Genomic DNA, 16,151 nt, shown 5'->3' on the forward strand with positions numbered 1-16,151 from the left:
TTTACTTGTATTTCTTTTATTTTTATGAAAACTCAAATAAAACTTACAAAAAAAAAATGGGGAACTTGTGGTCTTCCACATACTACTAACTCCCACTAGCCCAGTATCATGCCCAGAGATACACTCGTATACAGTGAGAGTAGATTAGAGAGTGGAACTATGTAGCAAGAAAGTGTTATGAAATTGGATGCATTTAGGGCATGTCATTTAATGGGGTGAAAATTAATCTTTGTAATTTTTTTTCAGTGATGGATTCAAAAAATATGTGTTTTATTTTTGCAATTAGACAATGTTTAGCTTGGTATGGTAAATCCATGTCTGATCATATACCCCACAAAAGTCTCTTGTAACCCAAATACTGTTATCTTCTCAAAATTACACCTTGTGCTACAAAAATTAGTTTGTTTCTGTATGAATCTTATCTAGCTAAGCAAAAAATAATCCATGCAATCATAAACTACCATCAGAAAGAAAATTATCTGTAATTATCTGATGTTTAAGCAAGTTTCATCAAGTCTTGTTTTGCTTTGTTCTTAGACATCAGCCACTGACTAGCTTCTTAGCCTCAAGTTTCTCATGTTTATACACACTGCTTGCTCCTCTGTAACCTGTTTCATGCATCTCTCTATTGATTGGACATGACTGAACCACTGTGGTATTTGCATTGGTTCGTCAGTGAACTTCTTTATTTCTACTACAGTCTGTTTACATGTCAAAGGTGGTTCATATACACCTTCAGACCAATCAGTTGGCTCCAACAGAGTGAATGCTCTGGTGTTGATTAAAGGCGTTTTTCTTGCACATACACAAAAATCTCCTAGAGCCTCATTGTCTGCACCCCTCAAGTCAGTGATCTTTTGCAAACCAGCTCTCCTCTTTTGAATGTCATCTGAACACAAGAGTTTCTGGTTTATAATTTCACTGAAAGTGTACCATGCTGAGTGCTGAATGGTTGGCAAAACAGCATCTACTACAGCTTCTTTTGCAATCTGACTTGCTGCAGCTGGAACAACACATGACGCCAGCCTTCAATCCAGGAATGTTTTACTTTGATGTTGAACCAGCAACATCCACCCTAATGGATCCACCATACTTGAGTTTTGGAGAGTTTGCCTTTAAAGCCATGTTTTGAAACCCATATTCAGCAAAATCTATTTGCAGTTGTCAACCGGCATGAAGGCTTATGGGACCAATTTCCTGAAGAGCCAGATCTGTGGGAAGTTCTGTCCTTATTGCCTGTATGATCCTATATCCATATGCTTAAATCAGTAGAGAGATTCTTTCAACACTGTTGCTCAGTCAAATGAGATTCTCACCAATTGAAACTGGTGAATGAAAAATCAATGTCAAGTTCTGTTGCAGTGTCTAGTATGTTGCCAGTTTTACCTTCCCATTTATTGTTAGACAAGGTCTTCTCATACATTTTTTAATTAAATGTCATAGGGGAAACTCATTCATGTGGAGTGCATATACCAACCAGATCAATATCTGCTCAAGCTTGACCTCTACACCTTCACAGCCAGTATTAACATTTGTAGAACCTTCTCCAAAGGCTTCAAGCTTTTGTCAATGCCTTTCTTCTTCATGAAATACACCAGATTATCTGCAGGTGCTTGAGCAGGTTTTCCTGTTTTTGAGCCTTTCTCTGGAGTGAAATGATAAAGATACCTTCCGCCCAGCTCACAGAATAATGTTCTTTGATGGTACTGGGGAATTGCTGGTTTGAATTGTTTGCTTTCATTATAACTTTAGTTTCATCTATACGGCTGTTGAAAAAGATGCATTCTATTTTGCCCTTCTTACAGAGCTCATCAAATTCTTGATCTAGGAACTTTTTTTCTGGGCTCTCTTGACATTATTGTGGTCAACTACAAGTCTCTTGTCTTCTTTAATGATCAAGACAGCATCTATGAAGGAGGCTGTGATAATGGCAGCAGTATAGACCATATCTTATGCTCTGCATAGCGACATTCGTTAGTTCTAATCGATTCTGTCTTTTCTTTTGAAGTTGAGGCCACATGTGTTTGGTCTAAGGCCTCTTCATAACTTCCATCACATTCCTCTTCATGTTCAGCATCAGACACCTGTTCTTCATTTTCATTATAAGAGATAATACTTCATTTGTTGGTATCAAAATGCCTGGAATACTTCTCTGCTTCTATCTAGTGAGCCTTTGTCTCTCATCGTCTTGCCATTTTTAGCTTTTGACTAGTCATTTCTGCTCAGGCACATCTGGCAAACCAGTCTGGTGCGATCCAAAAGAACCAATCTTGTCTTTTTGATCCTTAACGAAAGCAAGTTTCTTCAGTGGTATCTTCATCTCCTTAGGGCAGGTACAGTTAATGCGAGCTTCTTTTTTGCAGCCAGCAGGGCAGCTGAATTTGGCGCCCAGAACAATTTGACACTTGCAGTTGAGGATGTCAAACAGTTTGTCAAGTTTCACAGTTAAAGTCTCTTTGAATCTAGTTTTCCTCTGCTAAGATATATGTTTTTTACTTGGTCCCAGCTCTTTTGGATCTTGTTCAAGATGATCACTCATGAATTTACAACAGATCACAAAAGAACTGTTCATTCCACCTTTCACACAATTTTGAATATATGTCTCTTGCAAGACTGGCTGCTGGGTAGTTTCTAGCATCATCACTACTTTGTTCTCTTTGTTTCTCCATGTTGAAAATGTCTCACAGTGTTGGAGTTCAGTTGGCAACAAGTATCTGCTAGTCCCAATTAGGCGGCTCATATGAGTGAATGTTCCCAGTCTTGTTCTTTTTTTAGAAGCCATTACAGATCACTTATCACACTCAGAAAACAAGGCCAGCAGTATTAACACTCTCAGACAAAATAACATTTAACAAAAAGAAAGACAGCTGAACCTGGGAAATGAAGCAAACAAAATGTTAAAAAGTTATGATATTTATGTAGTTATTTACCAAGCACATCTAAATTATATTAAAATAACCAAAATTTCTTTCCAATCTTCAAGGCATGTCACAACTTTTGAGCACCCCTATTTGCAAATTAAAAGTTGAAAAACTTGACACACCCTAAATTGTGTAACTTGGTCAGCCAGCCCCTGAGACAAGCTGCTATGCCGCTCTTTTCTATCTCTTAGCCTTATGTGGCAGCCTTGGTCTTTGGGCAGTGGAATATTGATATGGGACTATAGAAAATAACTTGAACAGTCACCATGTCAGTTTCAGAGAGCAAATATATATCCTTCCATTATCAAATATTTCAATAATGTATGTTTATATTTTGTGAATCCTGGCTGCTTTTAAAACCACCTCTTGTGTGAATAAGGAAGAGATTGCGCTATTCCATCTATTCCCCAGTATGTTTGTGTCTGATCATCTTACCAATTAAATGTTTTTCCTGCCGTTGCTCCGGAATTTACAGGCTTGGCCAAATTATCAGCAGAACAATACACTTGACTTTTTTGATTTTGAGCATTTTGGCTACTCCAGAGTTTGTCAGGATTTCCTGATTGTCTTCCTACCAGATTTTGTACCTTTTTTATAATTTGCTATTTCCAAAGGTTTGATTAGCAACTACGATCAATGCATTGCACTCATTTTAATTATATTCAGTTGTTCAAACTCTTCTACAATTCATTTCTGTTTTCCCCAAGACTTTGATAAATGATGTGTCTGCTTAAATAAATGGCTTCCTAAGGAGCAACACTTAATTGTTGCCTGGTCTCAGCAGTAGCACATTTAAAACTGCAATGCTTTTGAGCAAAAGCCAAGTGCATTTCGTTTGTCACTCAGTATCGATGGTCCAGCTGTGCAGTCTAGAATTCACAGGCAGAGTAAAGAGTGCCTAAGATAAGCTGCCATGAGCATATGCTAATTTTACTATAGATCCCACATGCTTACAGAAATAAACACTTCAATACCCAAAATACAATGTTTTGCAACTGGACATGAATAGAGGACTTCATGATATATTTTCCCCATTATGATCATGTACATAATCAAATTCTCATGTTAACCAAAAAGAGAATGCAGAGATACACTTAAATGGCAAAATACTGGTTTTTGTGATTTGCCGTTGGAATCTCAGGGTTTCCAATACTATACTTTTTCCACCATGTGAGCATCCCTGTTCAAATGCTTGAAATAAAATTTAATTCTTAGTGAAGTGAGACATCTAACATCCTAATAAGCACAGTTTATGGACGTTATTGCCCAATTCTGAATAGGCAGAATAGGAAGCGAAGCCAAAGGATTGGAGGGTTTTAGGGATGCCAAATATTGAAAAGACTATCTCTAGGTATTATTATTCTACTACAGAGGAGTATTTATCCTGAAAAAGAGGGTTTTCCCATCAATGTTTTTAATGTAATATAATTTGGACTTGTTTGTATAAAGTACTGGTGCAAATTGAATTTGTTTTTTTCTCCTAGCTGTATGGATTTTGACTTGAATGTAAACAATGTTGCAGGAATAAGAAATACGTTCCTTCTGCGAACCTATGCATACAGTAAGTAGTTTACTCATTGAATCATGGATTGGGTTCCTTTTGGTATTCTTACTTCCTTGGAAAACTGAAGATACTTGGCACCTAAGATTTTGGCGCCATGCATGCAAACTTGAGAGAAACTATTGTACTGAAAAACCAAGCAAACGTGATAATGGTTGTAAAGAACATGTCAGAATTCTGATACAGGTAGTTTTCAAACTTACAACCATTCATTTTGTAAATCATGGCTTCTCCCATTGACTTTGCTTGTTGGAACTCCCCTGGGAAGGTCACAAACTGATCACATGACCCCAGGAAGCTGCAACCATCATAAATGAATGGCAATTACCAAATGCCCAAATTTTGATTGTGTGACTAAACACTGTGGCAGTCATAAGTGTGAGACTTGTAAATCACTTTTTTTCATTACCACTGTAACTGCACGGTTGCTAAATGAATGGTTGTAAGGACTAGAATACCACTGGCAAGCAATATGGCAGTTAATATAACATTTTTTTTTGTCCCAAGATGTTTAAAGTTCCTAAATGTAAATAATATTAGGGGATGGCAGAGAGAGATTCGGGTTTTTAGCTTAGTTAAGTTAAGTTAACTTACTTTAGTTAAGAAGCTCCAATACTTTGGCTGTCAAGTGAGAAGAGAGGACTCATTGGAAAAGACCCCAATATTCAAAGATTGAAGGTGAAAGGAAAAGGTGATAGCAGAGGATGTGATGGTTAGGTAGTGTCATTGACATAGCAGGCATGAGTTTGGGCAGACTCGGGGAGACAATGGAAGACGGGGGGGCCTGGCATACTATGGTCCATGAGGTTGTGAAGTGTCGGATATCACTTAGTGACTGAACAACAACAAACAACACTTTAGTTAAGGAAAAATATTGAGAGAGGAAGCTGTGGTAGAAAGAATAGATTATTGTAGATAGGAAGAGTTCTAGTGTAATAAATAAAGAAGGGCAAAACTATTTTAAAAGTAAAATATACGTTAGCATCCATAACTCTAACAATACATGAATATGTGCTCTAATTGAGAGGTCAGTCTTGAATTAAACTTTATATAGCCATTCTTATTGAATAACCATGAAATTTTATTTCTTGTTTATAGTTGAGAACCGAGTACGTCCATTAGCGCTGGTTGTAAAGAAATGGGCAAACTTTCATGGTATAAATGATGCCAGCCGAGGCACTTTAAACAGCTATAGTCTTGTGTTGATGGTTTTGCACTATTTACAAAGTAAGTACTCATTGAATTCTTCAAATGACTTTTGCCCTGAATGTAATGCTTGTCAATTTCTCTTCAGAATCAGTTGTTAAGAAACTGCTAGCAATGTCTCTAGGTAAAATATTTGCTTTTGCTTTTGTTTCTTTCACTTCCGTCATGTTTTTGATGCATGAAAGGTGTTCTCTGGGAAACGTGCATATTTATGAAAAATACTGAAACAGTCTGCAATATAATCACTAGATTTCTTGCTGTTTATTAAATACAGTAGAGAACAAATTTAAAAGATCAGACAATAACATTGTTTTATTAACTGTCAACATTAATATTAATTGATAAATATTAACAGTTAATATTAACTATTTTAACATTCTTCTGACACTATATTTTAAATGGATTTGAATATTTAAAAAGAAATTGCTGCCATAAATTATTGTAGTTTTCTGTTTCAAGCTTTGTTTATCAAGAATTCTATGGTGAACAAAAACTGAATGGATGAGAATATACAGTATAACCATCATCAAACTTTTACTACAGACAAGAAAGTTTGATCTTATGTGTAAATTATTTCAAGAGAAATATATGTATACAGATCCTGAGCTCATTGGAAAAAGGACAAGATAAAATTATGCTAATTATTTGCAGATTTTGTTTGTAGTTGTGTGATATGATAATTATATGATAATTATAATTAGGCATTAGGGAAATAAAAATGGGAATTTTATTTTTAAAAGTTGCATTTATATTATTGTAGATATTTCTCTTAGATAATATAATGTGATAAGTTATTATCATTAACTTTAAGCTATGCATTATAATCATATATAATATACAAATAGTCCTCGAGATATGGTCATTTAACAGCTGTTCAAAATTATAACAAATCCTCCAAAAGCTACTTACAACCCTTTTTTTTTTTTTTTTTGAAATCATGGTTGCTGCAATACCCCTGCAGTCACCCTTATAATTGATCACAGAAACACTAGCGCCCCTGCCTTCCCTCCCCTGATCCTACGCTGCTGGGTTCCTGCAGGCCTTGGGCCTATTCCCACATTCCTATTACCCAGTGCACATTTGCCTTTTGGAGATACCCAGACTTCATGATGGGGAAGGAGGTCAGGTCAATGTGTTGTGGGTGACTTGCCCCAGTTGACTGACCCCAGCTGTCTCAACATGGCTGACTCTCTATGGCTGGCTTGTCACAGGACAATTCACTGGAGGACAACTTGCCATAGGACAATTCAATGCGGGATAACTCAAGAGAAGGCCAATTAGAATTGCAACTCACCACAGCCTTGAGTACTTTTAATTTGAGAGGGTTTAAACCTAAAGCAAGACAAGACCCATTGAAATTGTCCCTCTCTTGAGTTATCTTATATTGAATTGTTATGCAGTAAGTTGTCCCATGGTGAGTTGTTGTGATGAGTCAGATGGGGCAAGATGGCTCGGGCAAATCGACCATGATGAGTTGACCTAGACTCTTATCTGGGCCATGTCCCAATTATTTTCAGCAGCTCCGCAATTACTTGTCCCTCACCTACACAGCAACCATCATCCAGAAGTAGATGGTCTTTGGGTACAGCCCTAAGGAATTGCAGGCGCACTGGAAATGATGGTTGCGTCCAGAAGGCAGCCACACAACCAGGGATGTGTGGCCTGCCCTCCATCACCAGAATGAATCTGGAGATCTTCAAAAGGTAAATTAGAGGAGAGTGTGGGGCTCAGTGGGGTTGGAATCGGTCCCAAGGTCTGCAAGGAACTGGTAGAAGGGTGAAAGGGCATTGGGGACCCAGTATGAAAGGCTTGCAGAAACCTGGCGGGAGAGGGAAAGGCCTGCAGGGGCCAAGGGATAGGAAGCAGAGTATGAGGTGTCTCAGGGATGGGGAAGGCCTGGAGCAGGAGGAGCTGGGCTCAGTTCTAAGTAGAACTGGGGTTCCTGCACTCCTAAAGCGCTCTTCTCTGCCTAACAACTTGCACAATTATTAGCCAGAAAAGATACTATAACACTCCTGAGTTCTTGCTGTCATAAGACATCACAACTTTCTACCTTTAATGTAATTAATTATATGTTTTTCTTTAAGTATAAATATGAGCATTGAAGTAAGACATTGTTGGGAAACTGAGCCTTGTATAGCCATACTTTCTTCATTTTCCTTTGAGATCAATTAAATATGCTGATGCTTCAAATCATAAGAACTCTGGCCTAGTGGGATTATATAGTTCGCTCAAGAAAGAAAGATAGAGATTCACCGATACATTTAGAAGAGGAACAATTTGAGCAGATTGGCCTTTTAGTCAAAGAGTTATAAAAATTGCATATAAAATAGGCCAGTTCTTTTATGAACATTTTCAACTTGGGCATAAAGAATGTTTGCCCATCGCATGCCCTTAGGATTCTAATATGTATTTTTTAAAAAGATGTACAGGTATTCCTTGACTTACAACTGATCACTTAGCGACTGTTCAAGACTCCCAAAGCTACTTCCAGCCTGGTTCAGTTAGGGCTGTGCTAACTCCTATGATCATTGGCCCTTACAATTGTCTGCAGGGAAGCTGACATGCCCCCTCGCCTATGAGTTTCCTGCTTCCCACCCCACTAGGCCTCCCTCCCTCCTTCCTACCCTCCATTACCCATTGCACACCTACCTTTCAAAGATCTCTGGGGCTTTAGAACTCGTGTTGGGGAAAGCAAGCTGCTGCATCCCTTAGTGTCCCTGGGCCACATGATGAGGTCTCAGAAGTGGCTGCCATTTTCAGAAACGCCAGAATTCATTGCAGCCACTTCTGGGATGAAGCCATGCATCCCAGGGATGCTGAGGGATGGGAGCTCTCACCCTCCTTCTCTAACACAAGCTCTGGAAGGGTCACAATTTGTTGTGCTGCTCAACAAGTGGCTTCGGGGATGAAGCACTTGTCCCAGGGACACTGAGGGACAGGGCACCCAGCTTCACCCCTCCTCCTGTCCCCAATGCAAGGTCTGGACTCCAGAGATCCTCAAAAGTTAAGTGCATGGGGGTGGAAAAAAGGATGTAAGGCCTAGTGGATGCGAAGCAGGCCCATGGTCTGTGGGATCCTGAGGGGGGGAAGAGCACATGTCTCGGAAGGTCCTGGGAAGGAGATGGGTTTTGGCTTGTACTAGTGGCTTCCCAGGACTGTCCCTCCCCTCTGCTCTGCTTAACAACTTGTGCAGTGATGGTCACTTTGCTTAATGACCATCACAATTTTCAACTATAATGCACAGGCTCAATTACGGTCGTGAATTGAGAAATACCTGTAAATAATTAGAAGATAAGTTTTTATTCATTGTTAATATTGATAATTTTTCATTCACTGAAAACTAGACATTATTCCAGATATTACTGAGAACTTAATTTACGCCTTAATCCTATGTTGATAATTTAGAGTTGCATAATCTGCAGAAACCTAAAGACATTATGTTTATAATTAAATAAGATGTCTTCAGTGTTGAAAATGTCACATGTCCCTGGATAAATTTATATTGCAACTTTGACTTAAATTTGAGTGTCGTATTTGTAAATGTTTAATCAGTTTTCTCACACATTTATGCAAGTAATATGTTTAATTTAAAAAGCTAGAAATTTGAGTTTTGGGATAAGCATTTGATCCTAAACTTTCAGTTCACACCACTAGCGTAGCTGATATGTTGTTTTCTGTGAACTATATAAATCACAGTGACTTTAAACTTTTTTTTTATAGCCCTACCTGAACCTATTCTTCCATCCCTCCAAAAAAATTACCCAGTAAGTGCTTCTTATAAATTACTACATAATATGTTTATTAAAATGATTACCTTCCACTTGAATGTTGCTGTTACTTTGGGATAATGACACAATATGCCTCTGACTATGTTTGTTAGAACTCCACAGTGCTCCAACATGTGTATAGAAAGTTCTCCTGCAGACAGACACCTTCATCCTTTTAAAATACAAATCAAAATTTAAAACCCAATTCTGATTATGACCTTTGGCTGAGAAATAAGAACTATAATATTTATTTCTCTAGGCTGTATGCATATCTTTTTTGTTAACTGGAAGAAAAGGCAATATCGACAGATTGGATTTCTCTTCCCGCAATGTCTTATGCACTATCAGATCTATTCCAGAAATTTGGGGAATCTCCCTGAGAAGATTTGGGAGGCATGTGTTGGGAGACAAGTAATTGGATATAGACCCATGAATCTGGATTGTTATTTTGTGTTTAGAACTGCAGCATATTACCTTATGAATTGAATTGAATACTTATTAGACATACAAGGAATTTCTGGTGCAGAAACTCTCAGTGTACATGCAAAGCAATGGAATAATAATATAAAAAATAAGAGGGGGGAGTGAAGAAGATAATAAGAAAGATAAATAATGCTACAGCCATACTACATGGGTAAATACATATAGACACGATCCATTCTGCATGGCAGTACTGTGTTATCTCACCTTTTCCTGATGGTAATCTACCTTTTAATGTTTTATTATATTCAATTTGAACTTATTTCCATAATGATTTTTTCTTCCGCATCTGCCTGACTATTATTTAAACTCTCTTGTGGCAGTGATGGTACTGATAAATTATTATGCTAAAATATATTAAAACAGTGATATAATAGAAGTAAACTGGCATTTAGGATACTAAGAGCAAAGAGGATGATTAAGGGTTGGCAGTGGCATAGAAAATGTAGAAGCAATTTAAAAATAACTATTTTCCTCTTACATCAAAATAGCTAATTAAAATTTCCTGATTTCAGGATCGTGTTTGGTAAAGTAAGAGATACATAGTAGGGTCACTCACTTAATTTTCTTTTATAAAATTGCTATTGAAGTAAAAACTTGAACAATATTTTTCATTGAAATTAATGTATAGTGTAAAGGATTTTGATATTGAAATCCTTAAATATTAAGGTTCATGGTATTGGAATATTTCTATTTCCAGTTACATTGAATCATTAAAAGACCCACACTACCGTATATATGTTTATAATCTCAGTGGAAAAAATTCTTTTTAAAATGCTGGACGTGTACAATTATGTATCTAAAACAAGTAACTGCACATTTTTAAAGATCTGTGGAAAACCTTTTATCATAGCAGCATTTTAAAAAAGTAATTTTAGCTGAGATGTGAGAATATCAACCTTAAAGTAATAGTTAGGATCAACAAAACAATATTTGATTTAACAATTGCAGTTTGTAGTTATACATGTCTTTCTCCATAAATATTTTCATAGTGCATTACATTTGAAATGGCATTATGTCACTTGTTTATCAATTCACACTGCTTATCAATGTATAAGGATTATAGTGCTTTGGATATACCAGTAGTTCAGAATAGATTATTTGGATCCTTCAGAAGTATGAAAATGGCACCTTTAAAATAATTCATTAAAACAACCATTGATTTTCCAGACTTACATCTCTGCTTCAGAAGCCACACACTACTGGAATCAAATGTGGCTGGTTTATATGATGTTGGGTTTGTGTTTCCATAATTTTGAACCAAACCCAAAGCATTGCACAGCTACAGTAACTGGGCTGCTTTAAATACAGTTTATTTTGGATATTTAACTTGGATCAATCTGCTGATAGGATAGGCCTTTCAAAATTAATCCTACTGCAAGGACAGAGAGCTTTTATCAGTATAAGTAGCAATTAAAGTAGATGCTATCTTACTGGGCATTTTTCAATGTTGGATAGAATCCAGATAGTGTATGCCCTCAAGAAAATATCTCGCAGGCACCATTGTGTTGAAATCAACATATAGGTCAGAACTGAGTTTAAAATTCTGTTCAAAATCATAGGAAGGAGCACTACCTGAAAACTGCTTCCCTAGGCATGTTTAACCAGAAATAAATAAAGCAGCAATTGCCAATATAGCTCTATTTGAGAAGCAATTTGTGACTGTAATATTATACACATCTGCTGAGATGTACATTTTAAAAATTCAAAAGAACAGCCCTTTTGGAGTAAAATATATAACAAATTGACCCAGGAAGAAGTAAAGGAGCTTAACATCCAGTATTTTTTGTATATTTATCAAGGGGTAAAGTAGTGTGAAAATATTGCTTAGTTGCAGAAATCATGATAGCACCCTGAAGTAAGCAAATGTTCCCAAGGACTTTTTTGTTGCAAGGTGCCTGGAAATGACCAGATGCCAGAGCACCTGGGAGCAAACCACAGAGGAAGCAGAATCAAAGGTAAGGGACTTGCTGCATCAGATGCTATGTGGGACACTTTGGGGAGTTGCAAATGCCAGATTAGGTAAAGACTGGAATATTTTGACCCACTGGATAACTTTAGTTTTCATTGTCCATAATCTGGCAAGATTAATGAATAATCAGTGTTTATTTAAATGATTTGGCCTTATATGTGGTTTCTTTGTTTATATTTTCTCCTTAATGCATTCATTGGCATTTCCTGGGATAGTTTTCATAATGCTCCGTTTTTTAATGACAAACAATACAGGGTTTTTTAAGCTTTAAAATTGTAAGCCGCCCAGAGTTGCCTTGTAGTAAGATGGGAGGCCAATAAATTAAATAATAAATAAACCTTGACTGAATCAATTTGCGTAATAACTATAGAAATACCTGTTGTCTCTGTAGTACTCACTGTATGTTCCTGTGTTAGTCAGCATAACTAGTTTAGAGTATCTGGTGTTTTCAGCAACAAAAACCAGGAATGAAGTATTTCTGCCAAGGATTGTATATTGCCTTTTAAAAAAAAACAAAATGACATTTTTACATACTCAGAATTACAAAAGCTTAACAGCAATTTGGAGAGTTTTTGGCTGCTTTGCTGTTATGAATTACAAAGATCTTTGAAAAAGAATTAGGTACTACAAGAGTGAAATGGTCCATTCAACCAATTCGAAGTTATCTGTTTGGATAAGCCCAATTTGGACATTCAAAATGGGATTTCCCTATGAGCATTCCCAGGAATATCCCTTCCCTTCCCCCCATCAATATTACTTAAACTACATTAACTCTTTCCATCAACATACAGTACACAAGGTAGATTTCTTGAGGAGAGGGCAGGCTTGTGTGTGTGATTGTTCTTCAGTCACCTGAAAACTGAATAGAGCTGCGTATTTCTGGTTTCTGATGTTTTCAGGATGGATTCCTATCTGACCAATTTGATGAACAAAAGTACAGTCTAAGGATAAGATGGTTTAAGGAGGAGGGATTTAGATGCATTGAACTAGATTATATTTACCGCACTAGGAGAATGAAATGTCAGAGGATACTTGGTACTTATTTGTAAACTTCTGGGTGACTTAGATTTGTGTTGGATCAGATTTGTTTTGTTGTGTTAAAACTAGAGGAAAAGCAGATCTGAGTCTAAAACACGAGCTATTTCTATCAGATGAAATTTCTGATTAATTTCTATGAATTGTCACATAAATTATCTCTTCCCTTATTTTGCACAAGTGCATTTTTATCAGTTATACAATTATGAGTCCTTCGAAATTATGGCTTTATGTTATAACTAAACTCTCCCCTCCCCAAACTTATCAAGTGAAATGTTCTTAATTTAATTGTATTGTATGCCTCCTTTGGTTAGACATTTAACTAAATGCATTTGCATTTTAGAAATTTACAAGCGAAGCCAAATTTATATTCAGGCATGGCTAATTGCTGGCATGATTAGTGCTATGTCAGAACTCACAGGGTGGATTTGGGTAGTAGTTCCCTCAGAGCAGCTCATCTTACTGTTTTATTGTGGAAATAAAAGGTGGTAGCTGCATTTACATAAGCCTTAGGTTTTGAAGAGGTTCAGTGCAAAAAAATAATAATAATACAATTTCCTTGACTTGTATTTTATAACAACCGGGGTCTTTTAACCATCAAGCAGACTAAGCACGTGCTTAGGGCACCAGGCCCAAAGGGAGCACCACAAAGTTGAGAATATGGCTTTGTTTGTACAGTATGTACAAAGGAGGGAGGCACCAAGACTTGTCAGTGCTTAAGGGCACTAGTGAGCTTTAATCCGCTACTGATAACCTTGATTGTCTAAAGAATACTTTTATTATACACGTTTCTCAAAATGGCAAGGTAAATCCTTCTGAATCCTGCTATAAGTGTTTAAAAGAAAATATTCCTTTCACTGCGACATAGCAACCAGCATCATTTATACATTTGGAGATTCATAAAATGGTCTGTTCTGAAACTGACAGAATTTATGTCTCTGACTTACATAATCTAAGTGTGTAGTTCTTTTTTTATACACTGTTCTGTCAATTTTCCCTGAGGTGCCTCAGTTACACTATTTTGTGGGGCAACTTAGAAATGGGATTATTTGCATTTTTTAGAATGCAAACTGGCACAAAGTGCAAGGAGACTCATGGATATATTAAATATATTTATTTATTTTTCCAGCCACCAAACTGTTCAACTTTCACTTTCTGCTACTCTTGATAATTATCAGCTTTAAGAACAGCTGCTGTTTCCATTGTTTGAAACACACAAACACACACACACACACACACATATACACATACATACATACATACATACATACACAGTACATTTGTATGTATATATGATGTGTGTGTGTGTGTGTGTGTATATATATATATATATATATATATATAGAGAGAGAGAGAGAGAGAGAGAGAGAGATGCATTTAGCATCATGTGTACATTCTCCTTGAGAGAGGAAAATAAACCCCTGCATTCTGCACTTCATAGAGATATTAATGTCCATTTCCCCTATTGAAATTGCTTGGATACTTTGTCTTATATATTTTTATTTATTGTATATTTCTGAAGTTCATAATGACTTTTCTAAAGTTATTGGGCAAAACCACAATTTTTCAAATTTAACTGGGTTCATAAAACAGTCACTGGTGACATATATCTTTTTACCACTTGGCAGAATAACATAAATGGCTGATGCCAAAACAATCAGTTGTTAATCTCACATGTTATAGATAATTTTATGTTAATCGCCAAGCAGGAACTAATAGCTTATGAATCATCGCAAGGTCATCAATTTGGTGTTGCATTCTTACTTCAGAATGGAATGGCATTTTGAATGGAATAGCTCTAAAGTAGAGCAAAAATGTTTATATTAAAGCAAAAAATATGTTTTCAAATTTAGTTACCTTTGTTGGCCTTGGCTTTGTCACTCCTTTCTGTAGTACATTGAGACTAATGAAGAACCTTTCAGAAGTGTCAGAAGATATAAAGGCTTTACCTCTAGAAAGTAATTGATCAATAACATTATTTAAGTAACTGCTTAATTTTTCAGTTCAGCTGAGACCATTGTTATGAAATTTTAACAACAACCTTGATTTGTTACATGCAAATGAACCAGAATGGTAAAGTCTAGAACTGATTCTTCCTGTCACTGCCTTTTTCAAAAAAGCTTATATGAAGTATAAGATTTAATTCAAGATTGGTGACTGAAGGTAGAATATTAGATTGCTCAATCAAAATAAAAATGTATTTATTTCTGGAATACATATATAGGCATATATATGGCACAGGACCAGATTTTCATTTATTCTATTTTATTTATATATTTAATTTATATAGCCATTCAACTCAACCAAGGGATTCTGAGCAGGACCACATCTCAGTAGGAACACCTATGTGTCCTACCAGACCAGATAGGGTGTTTATGTTCCTACTCTTTCCCTTAAACATTGTCATCTTATGGGAAGTGGGCCTTTGCCATGGCAGCCTCTGCCCTGTGGAACCTCCTTCCCCCTGAGGTTTGGCAGATCTGTACCTTCTGAGCCTTTCAAAAAGCATTTAAGATCTGACTTTTCCCCAAGCACTGGAATAGGGTGAAGTGGAAGAGACGATTTAACAAGGAATTGCATGTGGGAGCTTAACTTCGGTGCTAGATTTTTAATGTATATTGTTTTAATACATATATTCATTATTTGTTTTTATTATTGATGTTTTAATTATTGATTGGGAACCACCCAGAGTTTCATACAAATGTTTCAAATAAATACTAAAACTTTAATTAAGGTACCCAGTACAAAATTAAATATTGCAGGAGATTCCTAAACTACCTCTTCCCTGTATTTCCCTTACCCATGTTTTAAGTGTATTATTTAGTTTTATTCAAATCAGAAAACAAGACATTAAAAGTTTTTATTTTAATGCAGTTTCTCAGAAAAGTTAACTAAAGTAAAATCAGTAAACAAGCCATCATCACTCTCTAGAAATATTTGTCATTTGAATCCTACTGCTTTGCAGAGAAACTTAGGTTTCAGAAATCTTTCAACTTCTCTCTTAGCAATAGCACTTAGACTTATATACCGCTTCACAGTGCTTTACAGGCCCCTTAAAGCAGTTTACAGAGTCAGCATATTGTCCCCAACAATTTGGGTCCTCATTTTACCCACCTCGGAAGGATGGAAGGCTGAGTCAACCTTGAGCCTGGTGGGATTCGATCTGCCAAATTGCAGGAGTATCTTGCAGTCTCTTGCACAGACTT

At 36.5% G+C, this 16,151-nt stretch overlaps 1 protein-coding gene across 10 annotated transcripts in view; it reads left to right on the forward strand.

Moving 5' to 3' along the window:
• The window catches only part of TENT2 (terminal nucleotidyltransferase 2), a 40,079-nt gene that overhangs the window by 13,410 nt on the left and 10,518 nt on the right, over nt 1-16,151 (forward strand). For 6 of the 10 annotated variants that reach the window (XM_026717613.2, XM_026717604.2, XM_026717632.2 and 3 more), the window contains exons 9-12: nt 4,406-4,482; nt 5,581-5,709; nt 9,412-9,455; nt 11,816-11,896. In XM_026717613.2, coding sequence (XP_026573398.1) covers nt 4,406-4,482; nt 5,581-5,709; nt 9,412-9,455; nt 11,816-11,896 — 331 coding nt within the window. The remainder of the gene's footprint in view (nt 1-4,405; nt 4,483-5,580; nt 5,710-9,411; nt 9,456-11,815; nt 11,897-16,151) is intronic. The other 4 variants (XM_087927202.1, XM_026717653.2, XM_087927203.1 and 1 more) reach the window with 1 other exon arrangement.

Source organism: Pseudonaja textilis, chromosome 2 (genome assembly GCF_049901715.1).
Source record: "Pseudonaja textilis isolate UNSWEBS1 chromosome 2, rPseTex1.2, whole genome shotgun sequence".
Lineage (NCBI taxonomy): Eukaryota > Metazoa > Chordata > Lepidosauria > Squamata > Elapidae > Pseudonaja > Pseudonaja textilis.